The 13566-nt window shown below is 48.4% G+C and overlaps 1 protein-coding gene across 2 annotated transcripts; it reads left to right on the top strand.

Moving 5' to 3' along the window:
* Positions 1-223: 223 nt before the first annotated feature.
* On the top strand, positions 224-13563 carry tyk2 (tyrosine kinase 2). Of its 2 annotated transcripts, none has more exons than XM_023821978.2 (24): positions 224-597; positions 1990-2169; positions 3068-3191; positions 3403-3559; positions 4897-5060; positions 5609-5975; positions 6165-6338; positions 6430-6587; positions 7060-7177; positions 7318-7504; positions 7631-7743; positions 7846-8010; positions 8086-8173; positions 8370-8497; positions 8808-8943; positions 9060-9211; positions 9297-9447; positions 10095-10189; positions 10300-10492; positions 10713-10831; positions 10940-11112; positions 11208-11325; positions 11959-12069; positions 12176-13563. In XM_023821978.2, exons 2-24 carry the CDS (start codon positions 1995-1997, stop codon positions 12317-12319), a joined length of 3510 nt encoding a protein of 1169 aa, XP_023677746.2. In that variant the 5' UTR covers positions 224-597; positions 1990-1994; the 3' UTR covers positions 12320-13563. The 2 variants fall into 2 exon arrangements, with proteins under 2 accessions (XP_023677746.2, XP_023677747.2); XM_023821979.2 differs by having other exon boundaries at positions 225-597; positions 7321-7504.
* Positions 13564-13566: the final 3 nt, after the last annotated feature.

Below are 13566 nucleotides of genomic sequence, written 5' to 3'. Positions count from 1 at the left end.
CGCGCGCGTGTGCGTGTGTCTGGCTGCCTTCACACCTTGTTAGAATCTGATCTAAGGTGCTGTTACGACAGAAGTGTTACTTGATCATTTCCCTGTTCCCAAGAGAAAAAAAAAATCACTAGGCCGAATTAAAAATTAAATAAAGATACCACTTACAAGAACACTGTGTCCTCGTTTCTCAGAAATACTGTCAGACCTTTGAAAAGTTAACGTGTGAAGGATGGGGGGTGGGTGTTATATCATTACAGGCGTTCGACGGCGAAAGAGCGGCGGACGTGAGCGTAGCCCTTCTGCGGGGCTGGCTGTGCGTCGCGACCCGCACTAGGGGGAGTGGCTCCTGTCTCTCCGGCCACGCAGCTTCCCTCCCTCCGTCATACTCCGACACCCGCAGGACGTGCTAGCGCCTGGGCCATGAAACGGCAGCGTGAGGGTCTGTAGCCGTAAAACTACGCCGAAAGACCGCTTCGGATCTCTTAGTCCTGTTACCACCTGCCTGCTTAAAGTTACCCAGCACTGCGCTAACTAGACCTGGCATCGCGGAACGGAGCTGTCAGATCGCAGCCAGCCGCGACAACGCAAGGCTGACGCCCGGGATCGGTAAGTATTCATAATTATAATTAATGTTAAAATTATAGGATGTCAACAACAACAATAATAACGACCTAATACGTACTAGAACGACACGATTCAAAGTTAAAGCGTCCTCCTAAACATTTTCCAGTCTGCGGCCAAGCTGAAGCTGCTGTAGTTTGTCCCGGAAGGCCTGATATCCAGATATTTTTTTAAATGTCTTTTTATTTATCTCAGTGTCGCTTCATTCGGCGCCGACGTCCTGGCGACATTAAGCGCAAATGATCCCAGTGTCCGTGCCGCTGCGCTGCGGACTGTTTGATATCGCTGTCTGTTGTTATATTTTTGAGGTAAAGAAAAGGGAGGGAGGGGGGGGGGGGTCTAAAAGTATGCATTTCAGTGGGTCAGGAGTGACACATCCTGTTACAGTTTCGCTGCGATGTTTTCTCTCCACATTCGATCCAGCACTGTTACACTGTGATAATAATAAGAATAGTAAATGTTGGCGATCGATCTTGCGAAGAATATCAGTAAGACGCGGTGTTTACAAATTAATAATGGGTCATGTGACCCGCACGGATGCCCTATTTCTGCCAGTGCCTGGTGCCGACTTTAACTTAGATTAAAGAAGAAAAATATAAATTAGGGCAATCTTGTGCCAGTGGGCAGTTTGAGAGCCCTTCGGGAATGTCTTGTTTTCTTTGCGCTGCTGCCTTGCGTTCGCATAATCGTTCCATGAAGAGTGTGTTTCCTCATTTCCAGACATGCACCTCCGTCATTATGTCGAAATAATTCTTATCAGATTGCTTATGTGCACGATATCTTATTTTAATAGTAGTGCATACCGATGTGTTTTCTTGAACGTATATTTAGTGCTTATATATAATCAAATGTGTGATCGATGTAAAACAAATCTGTAAAGTCTTAAAACAGAACTTTTATATAAACGTGTCGAGTTACAATTCTCACCGTTTCACTGTTCCTCACTCTCTAGTTCCTCTTTAGAAGCCGTACCTTGATTTTTTTTTTATTCCACACATCTTGCGCGCCTGTTTGTTTTATTTGTAGATGCTTATAATCTTTAGTAAAAAATACTAAAATTAAAATTATTTCTCATGTGGATGAGCAAATTAATATAATGCGTAGCTGTTAAGAACTGCAACAACAACTGGAAAAAATACATAGTCATATCTTGCATAAAAATTACAGAAGTAGTACAAATGGAAAGTTTTAATGCGTATAAAGTACTTATGTGACATATAGAAGGAAGGAAAAAATAGTGGGGAAATTTAGGAAACCGGAGATGAAATGTATACAGCATATGCGGTGTTTAAATAATGAATGACACAGTTAAAAAAGGAATCGTCCTACTTTGGGAAGGCAGCATATCTGAAGCTCGTTCGTGTCACTCGGTCGCAGGGACGATGAGCATCAGGAGGACCCGCAAGGGCTCGGGCCAGGGGGCGCCGTGCGAGCTGCCCCAAGGCCCGGGGGTGCACGTCCTCCTGCTGTGGAGCAAGGAGGGGGAGCGCTACCTTTCTCACAAGGATGGGGAGGTGACAGCGGAGGAGCTGTCCATCTGGGCCGCACAGAGCGTCGGTGAGTCTCTCTTTGCATGCAGCATTTTAAGTTGGTTTAATTTCTACAGGTTCTCGTTAAGAGTCATTGGCAGCAGTGGATTAATGAGGCTCCTTAGGCTACACTTTCCATAGGCCTCTCTTCTGCCCCCAGTTCCCAAAACGATACAACAATTAACTGTGAAACTATTATATATTATTAACAATTAAATAATTTCTACAAAGTCCAAGAGAGTGTGACGCTGTATCAAACAAGAGCAACAACCCAGCAAACTTACACTTTCACGTCGATCATATGCAGCAACCAGAACGAGCTCAACAGAGACCTCACTGAATAAATGCATCTCAACTGCGGTGACCTTAAAACATTACGCTTTGATCCAGTGCATGTCAAATGCATCCACAATCTGCACTCAAGATACATGTACTATAGATAGCATTGACCATAGATCAGGGGCATTTCTAGCTATTGATCAAGATCAACAAGTCCCAACAAGTCAAGTTTACCTGAGGCTTCACTTCTTTTTGAAGAAAGGAAGATGGGCATCTGCGGGAAAGTACTTGGCCCTATAGTCCCGAGTAATTGAAGCCAATGATGCCCAAGCCCCATAGGTAACTGTACACAGAGGGGCAAATTCCAAAAGAATATAAAAAGATCACCAAAAGAGATACATTTAGAATTGGTCTCCCCATTCAGTTTTAACAAGTCACCAGCTCGCCAGCAAAGGACCTATAACGGAACATTTCTAAAAAATAATAACTAAAAGAACAAACTATACGGCCAATAGGGGCCCCCTGGCACGCCTGTTCAGTAATCTGTCCCTGATCATTGGACATCTGCCACCAAATCAGAAACATAAAAACTGACTTGTGTCTGTCTGTAACCTGCATTTCTCTCCCCCTCCCCGCCCCCCACCCAGGAATTACACCCTTGTGCTACAGTTTGTTTGCCCTGTACGACCCCGCTTCCTGCTATTGGTACAGCCCAAACCACTCCTTCACCACAGATCAGCAACCTGGCCTTGTTCTTCATTTTCGCATGAGGTACGTGTGTGTGTGTGTGTGTGTGTGTGTGTGTGTGTGCATGCAGGTGTGCGTGACAGAGAGAGGGAGAAAGAAAGAGAGTGCATATATACATGTGCGGAAGATGAAGTCTGAAGAAGAGCTGGTGCCTATATAGGTTCAGAGAGTGGGAGTAAGGTGGGGGGGCACATGTGCAGGTGGGGCCCGTGGGGTTAATCAAGCATCTCTGCAGGTTCTACTTCCGCAACTGGCATGGCATGAGTGAAAAGGATGAGCCAGTGTTCCGGTACTCTCCACGCGCCACGGAGGGCCGCTCAGTCCACCGCGGGCCCGACATTCCGGGCACTCCGCTGCTGGAGCAGCCCTCGCTCGAGTACCTGTTCGCTCAGGTGCGTAACTGTCTGTGAAGGATTTCAGTCGCTCATGTGCCAAGTGGTAATAAACTTGAAAAAGAAAAAAAAAAAGAAAAAAGTACATGTCGAGTTCCGTATGTGTGTCTGTGGTTTGGCTTTGAGAGTGCAAACACGCTGTTATATAACCATGTGAGTTTCTCCTGTGTGCTTGTGTGTGTCTGTGCTGAATCTCTCAATCTGTCTGCTTGCCTGTCTTTAATCCTGTGAAATCGATATCCTTATCAAAATGCGGCAGAAATTCACTTCTGCATTTGTGTCGTGTGGTCCGGTGTCCAGCATGTCACGACCGCACGTACCCCCGCCTAGTGTTGTAGTTCTCGAGACCGGTCTTGGTCTCGAGACCGGTCTCGAGACCAATTTTTTGTGGTCTCGGTCTTGTCTTGGTCTCGACTCGGTCTCGACTCTATTTGGTCTCGGTCTTGTCTTGGTCTCGGACATAGCGGTCTCGATGGGATGGGGAAAAAAAGAGAAAACTGCACATCCTCACAGAACAGTATCATTATTTATTACGCGCCTCAATTCAAATGCAACCAGTCAGATGCATCCATTTCAAAAACGTTACATTTTATACATTTTCTCCACGGACACTGCCAGTGCTTCACAGTCCACAAACACCATACACATCGTATCATACATCGGCAAGAAAATGTCCGCGAAGTCTATAGCATAGTTATAATTCAAATAAATTAAGTATTTTACATTGATTAGAAAGCACGGTCTTGGAGGTGCAAGTCAATCTGGAGGCTCATTCTCTTCAATTCAAAGCAAAGGATCATTACATAGCTGTATTCATAGCTTACCCGAGGCCTCTGTCCCTGGTATAAGAGACTTAATATGAACATCTTTCTGGTACATCCCATCTCTTTCCCTTGACGAGGTCTGATAAAATGGTTATAGGAGAGGATTGCTGAGAATATTATTTTCCATCAGGTCTCGTAACTATGACAAATCTGGGAGATTTTAAATGAGAGACATATGGACATACGGACAATATAATTGAAAAGATAACATGAATTTGATTTAACGAGTAATGACACTTTACAGCAATGCCTTTTTTCTCTACAGTTGATCTGGGTAATGTGATGTAGATTCTAGCCCTAGTCTGTTTTCGGTCTTGGTCTTGGTCTTGGTCTCGACCAGTCTTGGTCTTGGTCTCGCCTTAGTGTGTCTTGGTCTTGGTCTTGGACTTGGTCTTGGTCTTGATACCCTCCGGTCTCGGCAATGTCTTGGTCTCGGTTTAGGCGGTCTTGACTACAACACTACCCCCGCCTAACGTGTGTGTGTGTGTGTGTGTGTGCGTGTGCCCTCCCCAGGCCAAGTTCGACTTTGTCAACGACGTGGCGCCTCTGCATGACACCTGCGGGGAGATCGAGCTCGGCCGCTTCAAGAACGAGAGCCTGGGAATGGCTGTGCTGCACCTATCCCATCAGGCCCTGTACCAGAACTGCACACTGCAGGAGGCTGCTAAGAAGACCAGGTACCGGGCCTCCGCTGCTTGGCAGGCCTCCTGCAGATCGGCCCCTACAGCCGGAACTCATTCATACCGGCTGAATGGATGGTCAGCCAGTTGTTTCAATGGCCCTGCAGCTTTCCTGAATCTGTCTCATTTCAAACCGGATATGTAACAGCGCGTGGCCAACTGTAAAGATGTCTGGCGAATCCAATCCTTGGGGACCCCCAGACAGTCCACATTTTAGCTTCTTCCCAGCTCCCAGCATGCCTGAAGCAAACAATCAACCAATCAGGGACCCTGTATACCTGGCGCAGGTGTGCTGGGAGCTGGGAAGAAGCTAAAATGTGGACTGTCTGCGGGTCCCTGGTGAGAAACAGCATAGTTTTCTTTTTTCCAGTGACAAACATGTAATTTGCTGCCCGCGTTGTCACGGAAACGGAACCAAAAAAAAAATCTGCCCAGTCATTTTATTTCTTGATCATTATTTTATTTTTTCTCTCGTGTGTCACCTACACTTGAAAGCTTTATGTTATTTCATTATTATCTTTAATCCCCCCCCCCCCCCCCCTTAGCTACCTGCACTGCATTCCACGGTCCTTCGCCCGGCAGATCAAGTGCGATAACATCCTGACCAAGGTGCGGATCCGCCGCGTCTTCAGCCAGTTCGTGCAGAGCTTCCAGCTGCACACGGTGGGTGCCGGCCGCCTTGGCCTACAGGACGTCATGTACAAGTATGTGGCCACGCTGGAGAACCTGGCACCACGCTTCGGCATCGAGACCTTCTCCGCCACGCGTCTCCTCGTGCTGTCTGAGGGCAGCAGCGGCAGCTCTGTCAGCACCTCCTCCGGATCGGCTGACGGCAAGAACAGCCCCATCACCCACGAGGTCATGGTGTCTGGCATGGGGGGCATCCAGTGGAGAACAGTCCAGGGAAACCAGGTAGCTGTTATGACGTATGTGGGGGGTGGAAGGTTTTGTTGTTTTTGGGGCCCCACTCATAAAGTCAACAAGGGGCCCCTGCCCACCAAAGTGTAATAACAAGGGGCCCCATACCTCAGGAGCCTCATTCAAATATACGGTGGCAAATACTGCCGCAGTGAGGACTGATTTCTGATGTGTGTGTTTTAGACCCAGGAGACTAGTTACCATGGCAATGATTACTGTGGTCGAAAAAAGAAGGGGAAATCCTTCCCCCCTGCCCCCCTCAAGACCTGGACCGTCTTCTGCGACTTCCCTGAAATCTCCCACATCGTCATCACCGGCAACTCCGTCTGCATCAGCCGTCAGGACAACTTCGCCATGGTGACGATCAGCTTCTGATTGCCTGTCCTGCTTCCCGCCGTGATGCTGGAGCTCCGTGTGAAGGGCGTCCCGTCTGTCTCTCTCTCCCCAGGAGGTGTGCCTCAGGTCCAGCCTGGAGGCCCAGTCCTTTGTCTCCCTGCTGGATGGATACTTCCGCCTCACAGCTGATGCCCATCATTACCTGTGCCATGAGGTGGCTCCACCGCGCCTGGTCATGAGCACAGTCAACGGGCTGCACGGACCCATGCAGTGCGTACACCATTCCCAGCCGGCCGAAGGAGACCGACCATCTGACCTGCCTCTCACTAACTCACTGCAGTGTTTGCCTCACATACCATAAACGCAACATAGCTTCCATTTTCATTCCAGCTTTAACTGGTTTTGGCCTTTTATGGAAGATGGGCTTAGTTGGTGGGATGGTGCGTGACTCTGGGTTTGGCATCAGCCTGTATCCTGAAGGTTGCCACTTCAAATCCCTTAGCTGGCAGAGATATTGTATATTTTTGGGCCCTTTACCCAACAAATTCTTTCAAGAATAGAGGGAAAATGCATCAGACTGTACTGTGGCATTAGTCAAATTATTCTTATTAGTGCAATTAATTGTGACTGTGGATGTTATGAGGTCTGGTTTATCGCAGTGTATTTCTGCTGACACACACACACACATACATACACACACACACACAAGAACACTGGTCAAACCTGCCCGTGTTTCCTGCAGGGAGGAATTTGCACTGCAGAAGCTGCGGAAGGAAGGCTTGGAGGAGGGCATGTTCCTGGTGCGCTGGAGCATCCTGGACTATCACCGCATTATCCTGACTGTGCTCACCAAGCTCCAGGTGGGGGGAGGGGGGTGGCTGAGAGACATGCTTTAGGATTTGTTGTGTTCCAAATTCTTGTAGACTGGCATGGCTTTGAAAAGTGTGTGTGTGTGTGTGTGTGTGTGTGTGTGGGCATTCACGATGCCCTTTGTCCCCAGCAGAACGGGGTGAGTCCCACCCACAGGCAGTTTCGGATCCACCAGAAGGAGGCAGTCTTCGCCCTGGAGGGCTGGGATCGGGAGTTTGCCTCCGTCCGGGATCTGACGGACAGTCTGAAGTGCTGCACGCTCCGGTCTGGCAGCCACAACTTCACCATCAAGCGGTGCTGTCTGCCTCGGCCGGGAGGTGAGCGACCGATCACAGTAACCATGGAGACACAGCCCCCCGCACACCTGTGGGCTTTATGGGATGTGGCCTCGCTTCCTCTTCCACATGTGTGACCATGTTTCCGAAACGGTGGCTTGTTCCCAGAACTCTCAAACCTTCTGGTCATGAGGAAGCACACAAACTCCACCTCCTCAAACTTCTCCTTGAACCTCAGCCAGCTGCGTTTCCACCAGATTCGGGACGGGGAACTCACGCAGGTAACAACCCCCCCCCGCCCCACACCCATTCCTAGGTACCTAAACTTCTAAATCTTTTTTAAAATTTTTGAGAGACCTCCCCTATTTGCCCCCCCTCCCCAGGATCAACACCTGGGCCGCGGCACCAGAACCAACATCTACTCGGGGTGGTTATACCCACGTGGTGGCTTAGAGGACGACGAAGACGACTCCTATGCGCGCACCGACAGCAAGGGCATCCGCGTGGTGCTGAAAATGCTGGACCAGAGTCACCGGGACATCGCCCTGGTGTGTGGCCCTCCTCGAAAAGGGAGAATCACCTCACTCCCTCGTTCATCCTGACACTCTCTCTCTCTCTCGCAGGCGTTCTTTGAGACAGCCAGCCTCATGAGTCAGGTGTCACACAGTCACCTGGTCTTCGTCCACGGCGTCTCAGTGAAGGGATCTGAGAGTGAGTGTCTTTGGCTCCTCTTTGCTTAAAGGTTTATTGCTCACTGGTGCACAGGAGGGGGTTGGCTTGTGTGGGCCAGGCTGCCATCCCCGAACCATAACTATGTCTGAGGCTAGAGGGCAGCCAGGCAGCCTGATGTAGCTCCTGTGCCACAGAACCAGATAGTTGTGCCATGACCTTTGACCCATGTTGGCAGACATCATGGTGGAGGAGTTTGTGGAGTTCGGGCCGCTGGACGTCTTCCTGCGGAGGGAGATGGGTGTGGTCACACCGCAGTGGAAGTTTACGGTGGCTAAGCAGCTGGCCAGTGCCCTGAGTTACCTGGTGAGTCTCAGAAAAGTGCTGGTCCATTTTACAAGGTGGTAGCAACATGAGATTATTATTATTATTATTATTATTATTATTAATTATGTAGAAATGTAATTTATGAAAAACAATAGCTTGATAAAAGCTCAAGGAAAGCCTAAAAAATGAGCGTGAAATTTTTCAAAGGTGTATTTCAACTAAACACTAGATATGATATTTAAGGATGCCTGATGTCTTCAGTCTTCTCTTCAGTGCCACTAAAATGTGTCGCATTACAATCCCTCCCCTTTGTGTCACATTGAAAATCTTCCCCGTGCGTTTCCTGCAGGAAAGCAAGCGCCTGGTGCATGGGAACGTGTGCGCTAAGAACATCCTGGTAGTGCGGAAGGGGCTCGAGGAGGGAACTTCGCCCTTCATCAAGCTGAGCGACCCCGGCATCTCTTTCAGTACACTCTCCAGGGAAGGTAGCGTCTACCACACAAGCCGTGGGGCCGATTTATGGATGTGTTGGCAAAGAGCCTGGAGTTCTTTGAAACCTAGAGGAATGCGTGGTTCGACAGGCCTTCTGTCCCGTCACCAGAGCGTGTGGAGCGTATCCCTTGGATTGCCCCCGAGTGCGTGCCCAGCGGCGCCAGGCCAGGCAGCACGGCTGACCAGTGGAGCTTTGGTGCCACCCTGCTGGAGATCTGCAATGACGGCGACCTTCCCATGAGCGAGAACACCCTCGCCGAGGTCCGCCCCATGCCGCCATCTCTGCCGCCACCCCACCCCCGCCGTGTGCCACTGACTGAAACCCCCACCCCTCCCCCCCAAACAGAAAGAGCGCTTCTACGAGACGCAGAGCCACCTCCCTGAACCCTCCTCCCAGGAGCTGGCCAGCTTCATCAGGATGTGTCTGACCTACGACCCCACCGAGAGGCCGTCCTTCCGGGCCATTCTGCGCGAGCTGACGGAGCTGCAGCTTAAAAGTGAGCCTCATATGATGACCTGGGCTGCCGGAACGGACCAGTCATAAATTGTCAGGCTTTATTATGGTCAGATCCTGAATCAGAAACCTATATACAGACTATCCCCGAGATCCGACTGGGTTCCATTGCGACAGAGAGGTCATGCATGTAAATGGCCACATGTTGGATTAGGATCATGCTGACTTTTAGGTGCAAGAATGAGACTAGGAGAGGCATGTGAGGCTGGGATGGTTGCGATGCCTTACTGTGTTTTCTCATGGCAACCATCATGCGCTACGTAGCATAGCCCGAAATTTATTTTAGGTACATTTCCTTAATTGTTTTTCTTTTAAAACTCAAGATATATGTGCAAGTCATCAAGTCGCATAGGTTGAAAGTCTGGTACAGTCTGTGTGTTTTTTGTTTTATTTTTTATGTGTTTGAGGTTTATCACTTAACTGTAATATTTGAGTACAATGAAGTTCTCAGGAGTAAGGCTATGATAACAGAGTTTGAAATATTTTCCTTATTTTTTCCCTCAACATTTTCGCACAAGCTACTTGAAGAACAAGCGTAGACTGTAATGTTGAACGTGCAGTTCAGTGGGTGCGGATTGAGTTTTACTTCCAAGGTGTGATTGCGTTCTATGTTTCCTTGTGCCCAATCAGACCCAGACATCTCCTCCAAGTGTGACAGCCATCCAGGTGCTGACGCAAGCGTCTTCCTTAAACGATACCTGAAGAAGATCCGGGACCTGGGCGAGGTGGGTCCAGAAGAACATGCGCTTGATGCCCTCTGCGCTCTGCTCATACTGTCCGGCTCGGCGCTCGGCTTACCTTGTCTGATTCTCGCTCCTCTGCTTCCACTCCTCAGGGCCACTTCGGGAAGGTGATGCTGTATGTGTATGACCCCGACAATGACGGAACGGGCGAGTATGTGGCAGTGAAAGCATTGAAGCAGGAGGGAGGTGGACAGAAACATGACGGCTGGAGGAAGGAGATCGACATCTTGAAGTCGCTGTACCACGTCAACATTGTCAAGTATAAGGGCTGCTGCTCAGAGCTTGGTGAGTTGACCAGCTTGTTAGAGGTTTCTACAGGGGTAGGGCCACAGGAACATTGGCCCCAGTTGAAAGTTGATTGGGTCCAGGTATACCCCCCCCCCTTCCTAAGGAACCTTCGATATCTTAAATCCATCGCAGGAATGTACCTGTGGATGGATCATGCCAGTGTGTAGATGGTTTGGTCCATTCGTGTTTCCCTCATATTTTCTTCCGCACCTTACAGGTGGGCAAGTGCTACAGCTGATCATGGAGTACCTGCCTCTGGGCAGCTTGCGAGATTATCTGCCTAAACACAGAGTGGGTGTAGCCCAGAGCCTGCTCTTTGCAAAGCAGATCTGCCAGGTAAGGAGGGGTGGGACACCGGATGTGCACATCGTTCCCCGGAAGTTCTTACGTTATGGCTGGTCTTTTAATCCCTGCCTGATTCTACATTGTCATCCTCTCCTGCAGGGCATGGATTACCTACATTCGAAGCGGTACATTCACAGGGACCTGGCTGCGAGGAACATCCTCGTGGAGAACGAGAACGTGGTGAAGATCGGCGACTTTGGGCTCAGCAAGTACCTCCCTGAGGGGGAGATCTACTACCGAGTCCGAGAGGATGGGGACAGTCCGGTGTTCTGGTGAGTTATGCTCTCAACAGAGTATTGGTAGGATAGATCTGTGCAAACCTTTGGCAACAGAACTGGATGGGATGTGAGCGCTTCCTGTTCCGCAGGTACGCCATCGAGTGCCTGAAGGAGAGCAAGTTCTCCTTCTCCTCGGACATGTGGTCCTTCGGGGTGACACTGTATGAGCTGCTGACCCACTGTGAATCCCGGCAAAGCCCTCCCACGGTATGTCTCCATCCACCCCAATGGTTGCCTTGACAATGCTGGAACTTTAATAGTAAGTTAATTGTTCTCCAGGGTTCATAATGTCGCCATTTTTTGGCCCCAGAGTTATGTGGAGCCCTTACTGTATGCAGCTTGAAGACCTCTATCATGTTCTTTATGCTGTCAAGCTTTTTCAAAGGTCCATTGTGCTCAGTTGCACAACTGCTGAAGAGCTTCTCTACAAGTTGCTCATATTTACTTTCAGACATTAGAATGGGATTCGTGTTGTAGGACATGTGCATTTTACGTCTGCAAGTTTTAATTCTGACTAAATTATTCATCACTAGACTGAGGTCATAGACAAGATTATGTTACAGGTAGCTACGTAGCTCAGTGAGAAGTTGACTCTAAAAAATGATGGGGAACACTCTTCACAGGGGCCCAGAGCGTTTGTGTTTTTTGGGTTACGTATCTGTTAGCACCTCATTTACACTTGAAATTAGATCTTGTGCTAATAAAAGCTTCATCAAAGTGCTCAAGAATTTCAGTAGTATGAAACCAAGAGTAGATGATCTCTGGCAGCTCGTTGGAGGTATTTAGCCTAAGTGAGACCAGTATAATCCAATTTGGGTGGTGTGTATATGTCTTTTGCAGAAATACTTTGAGATGATGGGAGCGGTCCAGGGTCAGATGACAGTCATGAAGCTGATCGAGCTGCTGGACAGACGACGGCGGCTGCCCTGCCCACGGAACTGTCCCCCTGAGGTACCCCATGCGGTGCGCGGGTGGCCTGGCATGACCCAGTACACCCCTATATGGAAGCTGGCACACCCGCTACCACCCGGAATAACTTTCCCATTCCCTCACACAGGTGTACGGGCTGATGGGCCAGTGCTGGGATGCGGACCCCGCTCGGCGACCTTCCTTTGAATCCCTCATCCCATCCCTGGGCGACATCCGCAAGACATACCAACTTCAGCCGATGATCAGCCTCACCCAAATCAACCAGTGCTGACCATGTGTCTAGTGTGTCGTCCACCATGATTACTGCCCCAACCCTGTTTAACTAGTACTTAACCCAACTGTGAATACATTTCTCCTCCATGGAACTCTGTTGACCAGATTCATTTGGCTGATCTCGGCTAGCTGATGAGGAACTGATGTAAACTCAACTGTGACCACACCTCTGATCAACTAAACCATGGACTGACTGGACTAAACCATTGCGGCCTGTCAAACAGTTGCCCTGCTGAACTACATAAAAAGATTCTGCAAAGGCACAAAGCACTATGTCAATAGTTATTTACCTGGAAAATTAGTTTTTCCTTTTCCTGTTCAATTAAAGGCTAAAGCTATATATTTCTTCCTATCTTTAATGTAAATGTTAATAATTACTTGCACATTACACTTAACTTTGGAAGCAGCTCTGGATAGAAACCAAAGATTGATCTGCCCCCAGCAGGAAGTGTTACTGATGTCAGGTTTAAAAGTGAATTATATTAATCACTTTTTTCTTCTCGCGTGCCTCTGTGTTAGCATTACGACTGTTATCACCGAAGTGTTGCGTATGTTTTTTGACGGTTTGCTGCTTTCCTTCTAACATTTCTATGCCAAAATCTTCATTCATGCGTATAATTACGGTATGTGTGTATACTTTGTTTTTAAAATATTTTTACGGCTTATTGGTTATGTTCGTCTTAGGTAGGGCACGCGATTCCGGCAGATGCAATTTTATATACCCCGTGTTGCATATTACACTAATTACGGTATCGACTGCCCATTATATGGAAATTCATTTAAAATCAGACCAACATACTTTGCTCAAAACATGTTTCAGTTGTGTTTACAGAGAAAACAAGTGTTTTACTTGTATATATTTTTGTAAGTGTGAAATTTTAAATGTTAAAATATTGCGACAAATACCCTGTCAGAGTACTAAATGATGGAATAATTTGTGGGAGACAACTAGAACGTTGACATGAAGCCTGGATTTGCTATTTGCGCTTCTTTTAATGAGTGGTCATCGAGTGACATGCATGCTGATGTCTTGTGGGACGGGGACCGACTGTCTGTAAACGTACTCTACCCATGCCATGATTTGAAAGTGCTTAAAGCATCTTGGTCACGTGAGCGAAGTATGGCTAGTGAACCCTCCCCCCCTTCCGCCGGACGCTTTCAGATCATCCGGCTCAGTGTTCCTCATTCCGGTACCATGTGAATATGTCAGCAACAATTCAATAAAAAAAAGCTAAAACCCCACCA

The sequence above is a fragment of the Paramormyrops kingsleyae genome, chromosome 22 (genome assembly GCF_048594095.1).
Source record: "Paramormyrops kingsleyae isolate MSU_618 chromosome 22, PKINGS_0.4, whole genome shotgun sequence".
Lineage (NCBI taxonomy): Eukaryota > Metazoa > Chordata > Actinopteri > Osteoglossiformes > Mormyridae > Paramormyrops > Paramormyrops kingsleyae.
This window is presented reverse-complemented; position numbering and strand designations above follow the sequence as displayed.

Bases quoted from the DNA above. Each gene is read 5' to 3' on its own strand.
- tyk2 (XM_023821978.2), top strand. From the start codon at position 1,995: ATGAGCATCAGGAGGACCCGCAAGGGCTCGGGCCAGGGGGCGCCGTGC. The intron at 10,493-10,712 runs GTGAGTTGACCA...CGCACCTTACAG, and splicing joins GGGCTGCTGCTCAGAGCTTG to GTGGGCAAGTGCTACAGCTG. The intron at 10,832-10,939 runs GTAAGGAGGGGT...CCTCTCCTGCAG, and splicing joins TTGCAAAGCAGATCTGCCAG to GGCATGGATTACCTACATTC.